Below are 12,038 nucleotides of genomic sequence, written 5' to 3' on the forward strand. Positions count from 1 at the left end.
AATAAGGCAAGACAAAAATAAGCAAAATACATCTGCAAACATTTAATGCCACTGAACTGTATACCCTTATAATTGCTAACATGGTAAGTTTTGTTATGTATATTTTGTAACACAGAAAATATATGTGTATTTATCTAAATGAAGTACTCCCCTAACATTTCATGCCTACCTTTTAAAATTGAATTATAGTGGTTTAGACACCAGTCTGTTCCTCCATCTAAAGGAATTAGTCACTCCAGGGACAAGAATTCTTGCGTAATCCTAGCTGTTACCTCCAGGGCCTAGAATGCTCACTGTCTGACTTTTAGTTACCAGGGAGGGCATTTTATAACCTGGCTTTTCGGAGTATTGTTATTTCATATATTTTAATTACCACTTTCAACCAAGGCAATGCATAGAAAAAGCTCTAATTCTTCTGAAATACACACTAAAAAAGTTCTTTATCACATATCATGAGTTGGAGTTCAGAAAATGTGGCTACAGAACTCTAGACTTTCAACAAATGTTTGTCATGAGACTTGAGAAGACAAAAAGATAAACATTACATCCCAGCATCAGTCCAATAACAACTTACATGGAGTGTGAGACAAGTACATAATGATATATGTACCTAAGAAGTATGCCAACCAAGCCATTATTCAAGTAGCTAACTAAATAATTCCTACCACTTTTCTCCAAGCAGCTTTTAACAAAGCCATTGTATTTCAATCTCAAACTAAAGGTAGGCAATTGCCTAGAATATCCATTCACTGCTCACACAAAACAAAAGCTACCTTTGGAGACTTTATTGGCATCCCTGAATACTATGCATACAGTCATTTTTAAACCTCAATTTACACTATTAAGCTCTATGTTACTGATAGGCTATCTTGGATGTTTACACCAAGGGAAGTTGGCTTTTTTTCCATTCGCGGGGCTGATCCCGCCCCATGTCCCTCAGTTTAAATTCAGTTAAAACAATTCAAGAAGCCAGCTAATTAAATTCTAAACTCTGTGTAGTTCACAGACAAAACCATACTTCAGCGCTTGAGAATAGGTATCTCTCAAAGGCTGTGCGTTAAAAGTTGTCGGGGACTGCCAGTCGCTTACATTTCTTAATAAGGACAGGCCACACCCAAGTTGAGCCCAGTGCACCTTACTGGTCCGAAAGGCTCGCTGGGGGTGGGAGGGAACAAAAGGCAAGATTAATAGCTTGGGTGATGGGGGGCGGGGTGGAAGGAAATAATCCGTAAAGTCTGAGTTCCGAAACTTTTTAGGGGGTGGAGGTTAAAATGGGAACAGTTTACGTTAGGTCTAAAACTTCGGGAAGAAAAGAGTAAGTGGTCTGGGGGAAAAAACAAATAAAGAATTGCAAGCAGGCTTCCGAGTTCCAGCGTTCACAGTGGGGCCGTTAAACCAAACCCGAGAGTGGGCGTGTTTTCTTCCTCTTCCCGCCTTCGGAGACTCGACTCCACTCCTTCCCCTCATTTTCACCCCGTCAGGGTCCAATGACTGCGCCCACCAAGGAACTGGGTGGAAATGCGCTCCGCCCCACGAAGGGTCCCCTCCGCCCCACGAAGAGTCCCCTCCGCCCCACCTTTCCCGCCCGGTGGGAGGCTGCGGTCACGTGTTCTGGCAGCCGCCAAGTGAGGCCGCTTTTGCGACGTAGTGACAGCCAATTGGTGCGACAGGAGGAGTTTCCACCCGCAGTCGCTCTGCCCCCGGAGAGACTTGAGGCGGCTCCTGGCGTCGCCCTAAGGGAGCGACTGAGCGAGCAGAGTCCAGCGCCCGGTGGTGGGCGGGCGGCGAGGGGGAGTCCGCTACGAGTGCCCGCGCTCCCCGCTGCTCTCCATGAACCGGGCGAAATAAGCCTCGCCTCCAGCAGGAGCTGCGCCTCCATGAATCCCTAGTTTTGTTTTGTTTTTTTTCTTTCTCTCCCCGCTCCTCACCCCCCTCCCCGGGTCCCATCCTGCCTTCTCCCTTCTCCAGCGGCGGCGGTGGCATCCAGGTGCGGAGTCCAGAGCTGAGTGCAATGGCGTCCAACCCTGAACAGGGGGAGATACTGCTCACTGAGTTCCAGGTAAGGGCCGCAACCTGGGTGCAAAGCGCTGGCGGAAGAGAGGGGAAAAGTCTGGCGTGGGGTCGGGCCGGTGGAAGCCTCGCGGCCACCGCGCCCCGCTAAGTGCGGAAACTTGGGGATGTCACTCGGGAGCCGCTTCCTTCGGGAGGTGGACCCCCTGGCGCCTAGAGCCCTGGATTGCCACTGCTTTAATTACCTACTACAGGGACCCCGTCTTTGCAGCCCGAGTCAGCTCTCTCCCGGTCCACAGAGCGGCCAGCTCACTGCCCCCCTCTCTGCGTGTCAGAGCCGCGGGCTGACTCCCCAGCCGCCCCCTCCCTCCGCCAGGCCGAGCCGGCCCCGCCCCGCCTTTCGCTTGTACACCGCTGCTCTAACTCCTTTGAATGACTCCCGAGCTATTTTCTCGACTTTCCCCTGCCACTTAGACTTCACACAAAGAGCGCCCCCATAACTTCCATCCCCCAGACAAGTGTTCTATTTTTTTGTTTTTTAACGTGTCTCACTAAATACTGGCTTTACTTAACGAGCCCTCTTTAGGTAACTGCATTCTTTCCTCTCTAATTTGAGGGCTACCTTTTTTTTTTAAACCAAGTGATACATATGGTCTCCCTTATCAGCTGCTTTCCCCTTGTCAGTAACTCCGTGCTCAGATTCGTAAGCTTAGATGCTGATGCTTTTAAGACTTTCATTTTCCCTCCCGTTTGAACACCAGAGAAAAAGCTCCAGAAGTTGTTTACAAATGAGAAGGCAGTCGACTAAGGGAAAATTCTGGACACTGCATGCCTGCAGAAAATGAGAGCAAATTGGGTCCCTTAATTAGTTAAATCCATGTCGAGTAGCAATATTACTGTTTTCTATTTCCAGCTAAATATTTGATGATGTAGGCACGATTTTTTGTTTTTAGGTCTCTATGATGTATCAGGGTATTTACCCTATCCTGTTGGGTTTATTTTTCATTACTTTGGAGTTTTCCAGAGATGTTTACATTTGGATTAAAATTTCGTGCCTGTTTTTTGACTTAGTAACTAAGTTTGTTTTAATGTGGTCTTCTATAAGAGAAGAAAAAATGGCATACTTACATTTCTTTATGTGCACTGGACAGTTAATATTTTTAAAGACTGAGTTTGGACACGGATTGATTCTTGGCGTTGTCAAAATTAAGTATTGCAGCTGCTTCTAAATTTTTTGCCTTTCAAATTTGTTTTTCTATAGCTCTTTACAATAAGCCTGGTTTATTGTGCATGATGTAAGCTTGAATGTATTGTTTTAATACTTGATATTTCCTTCACAAAAATAGAGATTCCAATAAGGTATACCAGTACACTATTGCAAATTTGGAGTCTTTTGGAAATGCAAAGCTGAATTTTGTATTGATCATGTATAGTATTTTAACTGGTCTTAGCATTTTATAAGGAAGTCATACAGTACACCACATTTGCTAAATGAGTGAAATTTATTGTTTTATTGATTTACACAAGCATTTAAAATGAAGTTTGTTTGAGGTACAATTAGAAATGCATTTCATTGCCTAGTCTTAAGATATGAAAATCATGCTCTGATTCTGAAAAAGCCGTGAAAATGACAGGAGCATTTTTTTGAATGGCGTGACTTCAGAATTATAAAGTATTTAGCATCTTTATTTGTATTTTATAGAAAGTTGACATAAAAGACTTACATTGACATAAAAGTCTTACTTTGGCACTGGACCTGAAAACATTTTCATGTGTATTAAAATATAGTATTTGTGGACTTTTAATAAGATCAGTTTGGACAATAATAAGGAAGCAAGTTGGAGGAATAGAGTTTTAAATATGACTAAAACATGAGACCAATGTAAGGAAACAACTAAAATTAGACTTTTAAATAATATAAAATGTAATCCTCTCCAGAAAAAGAATAGTTTTTGTTAAATGTTACCTTATAGGTTGTCATATACATCCAGGACATTTTTCTTAGGGTATTTGACTCCCATTTCTAATAACAGCTATTGCATTTGAACTTTATCATGTTTATTAAAATAATTAAGAATATATTTATATTTGCACTTAACATAAATGGTGATAAAATTTGCCTCACCAAGCATATCTATCTATTCAAACATTTTATTATTTCACTGGGTCAAGAAACTAGAATATAGTAACCAAATATTTATCAGACTTGCTAGTAGACTCATTTTTTTAAAATCTTCTAAGTTTGAATTTATTTAGATTAAAAAATTGTGTAGTATAAAGTTATTAATCCTTCTCTGCCAAACTCTTTTAAGTATTTTAAATAGTAATTTACATCACAAGTTTTAAGACATGTTTAGTTGCTAAAAACTTTTGCCATATCTTGTCTCAGGAATACTTGTTTCACTGTGAAAGTTACATGTTACCTACTTATAATAAAGTTGATATTTAGAAATATATATTCGACATTTAAAAAAATTTATTTATCTTTAGAGGGGAAAGGAAGGAGAGAGAGAAACATCAATGTATGGTTGCCTCTCGTGTGTCCCCTGCTGGGAACTGGCCTGCAACCCAGGCATGTGCCCTGACTGGGAATTAAACCCCGATCATGCCTCTTGTGCGACCCCTGCTGGGAACTGGCCTGCAACCCAGGCATGTGCCCTGACTGGGAATTGAACCCCGATCATGCCTCTTGTGCGACCCCTGCTGGGAACTGGCTTGCAACCCAGGCATGTGCCCTGACTGGGAATTGAACCGCGATCATGTGGTTCGCAGGCCCACACTCAGTCCACTGAGCTTCACCAGCCAGGGCCTATATCCGACATTTTAAAATCATTTTCAAATTATATTGCAGAATTTGAAATACTTAACTACTTGAGCTGGAATTGGACTATTAATAACTTTGGTTGTGGAAAGACAAAAGAAGAAAATCTAAAACCACAGTACTTTATTTTGTTAATTACTGTAATATTTCTGTGGAGTAATGTTTAAAGTACACATAAACTGAAGGCTAGAGTGTAAGGAAGAATACACTTCAAAGTGTAAGGAAGAATATTGCTTTGCTGTAGTAAAAATTAAAATAGGCTATTTAAAAATACAAAATTAGTTGACAATTTCTAACTTTTATCTTTTATAATAAACTTCTTGGGTCCCATTCTCTTTATTTTTTATTTGAAATGTAGTGGGAAACTTAATGAGATACTTTTGTGAAGCCGCAGAAATTAAAGTTTATTTTCAAGAAACTGGATTAATGAAAACGATACAAAGAACCTCAAACTGAAAATGTTGGTTAATTTTGTAAATGCAGACCCAAATGTTGAGTAACATACTATAATAAGGTTACCTTGTCCATTAAAGGAGATTCATCTTCATCAAAATGCCTGATAAAGTGTTGGGAATATAAAATTCTATTCTCAGCAGAATTTATTTATGTAGATGTGACTTGCTCAAGTGAAAGCTTGAAGTAGTTAGCCTTAAAAAATTATAGGGATTCATTTCAAGAAACACTGAGAGTACCTACTAAAACTAAATTGAAGTATGTAAAGATGACAAGGTGTGGTTTTCACTTTTCAGGAGAATACAAATAAAATCTGTTGATTATTTGTTGTATGTCAGACATTGTTTTGGTACCCTATACACCTTATTCTTTACAACAATCCGATAAAGTGGTTGGTGTTATTTTTTATTACAGATCAGGAAATTAAGTTCAGGGATGTTCTGCAAATTGTTTGTAGTTACATTGTAAATCTGAGTTTGCCGCTAGACTGTTCCTTAAGCCGCCACAGTTCTTTGGACCCGTAAATGTTTTGTATTCCAATGTAGTACATATGTAAACTTACTACAAATTGGCCAAAAATGTAATTAATGAGCATTAACTTTAGTATAAAATTTATATTTCTTGTTAGGTTTCTCTATAACGAGAAAAGATGATTTCCACATTCTATTTGTAGTCTATAATTTAGCAGTGTTTTTATTACTATGAATAAGGTGGGATATTCTACAAAGAATTACAGTATCAGTATCCTTTTTTCAGGTTTTCTTCATTTAAAAATTATTCTTTCTAATGAAAGTTGTTAAATGTTTGCATTAAACCTTCCAAAATATTTTATATTTCTCTGTAGACTATACATAAGATAAACCTTGCTTTAAAATTTTAAGCTTATAGATAATCAAGCTTTGAGTTTCTCATTGATAAGGAGTCTCCGTTTGTTACCTAGGATGAGAAATGTCTTGGCTGTTCTAAGAAAGTTGATTATAACCATTGACAAAAGAAAATTCTTTCATCTTCTTTAATTTACATTTTTAATCTCTTGTCTCAAAAATATTCCCTTGGCAAGTTCAAAATGGATTTGTGCAATACTTATATTATTGTATTTTGCCGTGTATAATATATACTTTTTTGCCCAAATTTTTGAGGGAAAAATGAGGCTGCGCGTTATACATGGGTATAATGATTACACGCCATGTGTATAATCAATTCTGTGTGTAATGCACACAAAAGCATGGGTATACATTGTATATGGAAGCACATTAGATATGGCAAAATATGGTATATCTACATTTATAGCACAATATTTTATCCGTGTTATGGAAGATTAGAAGATGGCATCTGGTTTTGTAGTGATACTAGAAAGGGGGGAGGTCTCTTTGTTGGGAGAATTAAAATTTTAGGTCAGGTTGAAGGAATGTAGTATAAGAAAGTAGGTGGGATGGATAAAATAGATTTTACAGGGTTTTGGGGGGTTTTTTAGTTATAAAAGTGATACATGTTCATTGTAGAAAATTTGGAAAATGTACAAAAGCATAAAAGAGACTGAAATGTACTCATAGTTCTCAGAGCTAACTGACAAACTTTTCCAACCTATAAGCCCCGTAGTATTTGAGTCTATCACATTGTGTAATTTTACGGTGTTCAATATATTGAATTTTTCTTCCCTTTATCTCATTTTACTTAAAATTTTTAAAGAGAAATAAGGTTCATAGAGTTTTAATACAGAAATACCTATAGGTTGAAAAACATTTTTGCCACTAGTTCTAGATAAGTGACTCTAACTAGCTTTATTAACTTTTTTTAAATTTCAAAACATTTAATTTTGAGCCAGTATTTCGAGATACAGTTAAGAAAAGTAAGTGGTGGGTACCGTATGTACTTAGTAATCGACAGTGATATATAGCATTGGCTCTGAACAATAAATCAGTACAATGTGGTTTTCAGCTTAGATTCGATTGATACTCTTAAAAGAAACCTTCATACTTTATTGAATACAACATACTTTAAATAAATTGCTAGCTTTTAATTGGCTACCTAGGTAACCATCTCTGTACTGAAACTAGTGTTAGAGAGCAATGGCTCTAAAATGGATTGAGTTTTTTCTGCCATCTCTAATCAGTATAATAGAGATTAATTCTAATCTCCTACAACTCCTACTATTAATATTTTATTGCTGTTTTAAAAAAGAGAGATTAGGGACACCTCCTAGGCATGTTTACCCCAGGGCTTTGAATCTGATTCTTTGAGTTCTTTTCTGTTTTTCAAAGTTGGCAACAATTAATCTTCATGCCTTTTATAAGTTTATTCCTTTGTGTTATATTTTTAAACAAATGGGGAAAGTGGAATAGTAGTTTATAGAGATGAAAATAATGTTACTTCCAGAAATATACATGATATTTGAAGGGAATAGTTAATTCTGCATAATTTTTTAGGAAAATGTATTGCATTGAACAATTGTCTACTCTACATCAAAAACCAATTTTATTCAACTACAGTATGAAAAAAATAATATGACATTGAATATGATTAATTTTTGATATACAGCAGAGTTTAAACTTGGCAGCAAAGTTAGAAAGTTGAAAACTAGTTAAAAGCTTTAAAAGATACGTATTGTACCCTGGCTGGCGTAGCTCAGTGGATTGAGCATGGGCCTGTAAACCAGAGGATCATGGTTCGATTCCCAGTCAGGGCACATGCCTGAGTTGCAGGCCAATTCCCAGCAGGGGATGCATGACAGGCAACCATACATTGATGTTTCTCTTCCTCTCTCCTTCCCTTCCCCTCTAAAGATAAATAAATAAAATCTCTTTTTTAAAAAAAGATACTTATTCTAAAGTTTTGAATGGGAAAACATAGTAACGAAAGTAACTTCTAATGTCTTGGAAAAGCAGAATAGAGAGCATTTATTTTGGTACATGTTTAGTTCCTCTTAATTATATCTAATGAAATATTATTTGAAACTAGCTCTGTTATTTTTCACAATCTCACAGAAATTACATTTGAGTAACATGTACATAAATATCTTCTGTTAAAAATAAGGAACAAGAAAGCACAGGAGCAGTTAATAATAAATACCTTAGACTAGAAGGGAGGTGTTGGTCACGTTATAGAAGTGAGTTGGTGCACAAGGATTACATGACATATTAACATCACTAAGACTTATCTATTGTAGAAACTTGGAAGTGATTACTTTTTCTAATTGGCTAAGGCATTTTTACTGCCCTGGCTCACAAAGACCTTATTTATTAGAAAGTTGTTATGGCAGCATTTGGAATTTATTGTAGATTATAGGAGACCTTTATTTTCTACCTAGTACATGTGGTAGATAATATAATTTTAAATATTAGTCATATTTTTCCCTTTCCTATAGTTACCCTTAATGATTCTCTGCAGAGGTGCTTCTGCCTATTTCAAAACTTTCACTGGACAAATTTCATTAAATTTTTGGATTTTTTTCTTTTATTAACCTTAGGTACACTGCATTGGATTAAGCATTATCTATCACTGTCTCTCATTATAATAAGCACCCATGGACTACCACTCACTCCCCACCTCCCCCCCAAAGCTAGGAACTTAACCTCCGTATGGTTTTTCTCTTTTCCATCTCCCCACCTTTATCTTCTTATCAGTCAAGGTGATCATCATCTTAAAATTCTGGGCTCATTGTTTTACTTCCTTTGCATATTTTTGTTGGATATATAATTCTAAAAGATACATCTTTTACTTTAGTTGTTTTTATATAATTGTATTGAACATAATCTTTCCAGATCTGCTTTTTTACCTATTGCTGATTTATCTATATTGCATATTGCTAAAGTCACTCATTTTAATTGCTGTATTATATTTAGTAAAATATTCACTAACTCTCTCCTTGTTGGTTACTTGGATATTTTATCCACTCACTCTCCATTGTTGGGCATTAGTCATTTTCTGTTTTTGTAATTGTGAACAGAGCTGCTGTGGACATTCTGTGTACTTTTTTATTGTATATATCTGTTTCTGTTGATTATCCAAGGATACTACAAGGTAGTATCCAAGTCCTTTGTAGTATTTTTGTAACATAAGCCTAAAGGTAAAATTGCTGCCTCAGAGCGAAGGTTTATGCCCAGTTCTAGGAGATGGTGCCCAGCTTAAATGCAGTTGAGCCAGTTTATATCAGCAACATATGAAATTAAAAAGGTCTGTTGGTTATCCATCCTCTTAAACACTTAATATGGCCTTTTAATTTTTACACACCGGAAGAATATGATAATGCTCCATCACTGTTTTCTTGATTTGCATTTTCCTGATCACCGATATAGAACATTTCTTTTTATGTTTACCGGCCTTTTGTTTTAAGTGAAATTCCTGTTCATGTCTCTTGCTGATTTTTCTGTGTTTTTCTCATTGATTTATAAGAGTTCTTTATATTCACGTTAATGTTTTATGTATATTATGAATGTTTTTTCTCAGTTTGTAACTTGTCTTTTTTTAGGGAGTTTGTGGGAGGGACAGTTTTAAATGTTTTACCTTTTGCGGCGGATATCAGAATCCTTTACATCACTGTGATCAGCAAGGCTGCACTTAAAATCTATTCTCGATTTGGTATAGAAAGGGTAAAGCCACTGTGTTTATCTTCCGTGAATTGAGTTATCTGAGTGATTTTCGACTGGTGTGCCACAGCTGCACTGCATGAGTATTTCGTCAGGGGCACTGACCTGTTTTCCCTTAGATTGTCACATGAACTGACAACAGCCAACACAGTAGCCATCTGGTGTGAATGAATCAAAATTATACCTGTCTTTTTTGGTCAGATCAGCAAAAAATATGTTTTTTTGTTGAACTGCATAATTTTAGTACTTAGTTTATGTGTGCCATGAGATGAAAATGGTTGAAAATCACTGTTATCCAAATAAACAACCATAGAAAGTTGTATAAAATATTGTATCACTTAACATAACCAGACACTCATATTAGTTGACTCAAAGAGTGAATTTAGAAACAAAGAAATAATGGAAATTTGATATGTAAATAGTTCATCAACTGTTCATTTTTTCCATTCCATATCTCTTCAGTGAAAATGCTTATTAATTTTAATATTTTATATTAATATTTTATTTTTAGCCCTGGCTGGTATAGCTCAGTGGATTGAGCGTGGGCCTGTGAACCAGAGGATCATGGTTCATTCCTAGTCAGGGCACATGCCTGGGTTGCAGGCCAGTTCCCAGCAAGGGACACACAAGAGGCAACCATACATTGATATTTCTCTCCTTCTCTCCAACCCTTCCCCTCTAAAGATAAATAAATAAATTACTTTTTTATTCTAGTCCTTGGAGGCAATTTATACTTCTTCAGTTCCTGAAAGTCTCTTGTTTAAATTAAGCTTCATGAACCCTGTACAATATTGATTACTTTTCATTTATCATATCTATCTTTATTTGCTACTACTGCTTCTTTTTTTTTAAGATTTTTTCTTTTTTTTATTGTTGTTCAAGTAAAGTTGTTTCTATTTTCCCTCCACCATTCCCCCTCACCCTACCCATCCTCACTTTTCACCCTTGATCCTTATTGCTTTCTTTTGATAACTCCTTTCTAGTTTAATTGTTCTACACTTTTTGCCTGTTTTTCCTCTAATTCTTCAGATTAACCACCAGAATTAATCACTTTTGTCTCAGGCTTACAGGGAATAGAAACACATTTAAATTACTTACTTAAACAAAAGATGGATTTATTGGAAAGCTACAGGAATATCTTATTTAATCAAGGGTAGGGTATATAGCCACATCCCATGAGGATTAAATAGGAAAGTAGAGGCTTTCTTTAGCAGGGCTGTATGTTCTCATACCTCTTCAAGTATGCACACTCCTTTACTTTTCCTCAATTTACTGGTTCTCCTTTCATGACACCCCTGAGTGGCACTCCTAACTTCTGAAATTACATTAATTTACAAGTCCAATGGCCAGAGCTATCTGACTCACTTATTTTGTGCCGCAATTCAAAATTCTTGAATAAGAAGAATCTGATTGACACCATACAGAACATGTCCGGTTCTATATGACATGTCCATGGTCCAATCAATTATGGCAGCGCGAGAACGGAGCTCTTGTGCCAGTATGTGCTGCTGTGCCCATGTGCTGCAAGGACTCTCCTGTGAGTTGGGGGCGGGTCTGTTTTCTGAGAAGGTATGGGTTAAGGAAGCACTTCTCTGCTTAAACCCTTTTAAAATAATTTCTTATTGATTACAGAATAGAATTTATTAGATCTTTCATCATCTGGCCCTTAAACAGTCTTTTCAGATTTATCACTTTGTGCATCTTATACTCTGATATTAAAACTATTTGCAGTTCTTAGAACTACACTGCTTCTTTATGCTTCTGTATTTTTGTACATGCTGTTTCTTATTTTAAGAATACCAGTATTAGAATACCAGTATTGATTGTCTGCCTGAAAAGCTTTTGAGAAATTGGATATTCCTTAAAATTCTGCTAAGAAAAATATATCTGTTGAATATATCAATATATTCATATACATAATCAAGCAAAATTTTGCTTGATACATTTTTAATAAGTAAATTCAGTAATTGGTTATGTAGTATTTTTATCCAGTGGCATATTAACTAACTCCCCGTGTTGCATCTTTTGTTACTGGATACAAGGTGGGACCCCCCCCCCCAAACTGGAAATACCTTCTGAAGGGTGGGCCTCTTGTAGTACAGGCTTCTCCCACCCCCATTAGGTAAGTGTTCTGAAAGCTGGCATTGTTGTGAGAGGCTATGTTCAGC

At 36.8% G+C, this 12,038-nt stretch overlaps 1 protein-coding gene across 2 annotated transcripts in view; it reads left to right on the top strand.

The window, feature by feature from the left end:
• The first annotated feature begins 1,676 nt into the window (after positions 1-1,676).
• The window catches only part of PKN2 (protein kinase N2), a 123,600-nt gene continuing 113,238 nt past the window's right edge, over positions 1,677-12,038 (top strand). For both annotated transcript variants that reach the window (XM_037136521.2, XM_037136523.2), the window contains exon 1: positions 1,677-2,059. In XM_037136521.2, the coding sequence (XP_036992416.1) occupies positions 2,012-2,059 (48 nt within the window). In that variant the 5' untranslated portion in view covers positions 1,677-2,011. The remainder of the gene's footprint in view (positions 2,060-12,038) is intronic.

The sequence above is a fragment of the Artibeus jamaicensis genome, unplaced genomic scaffold, assembly GCF_021234435.1.
Source record: "Artibeus jamaicensis isolate MK-2021 breed Jamaican fruit bat unplaced genomic scaffold, CSHL_Jam_final scaffold_1019, whole genome shotgun sequence".
NCBI classification, from domain to species: Eukaryota; Metazoa; Chordata; class Mammalia; order Chiroptera; family Phyllostomidae; genus Artibeus; species Artibeus jamaicensis.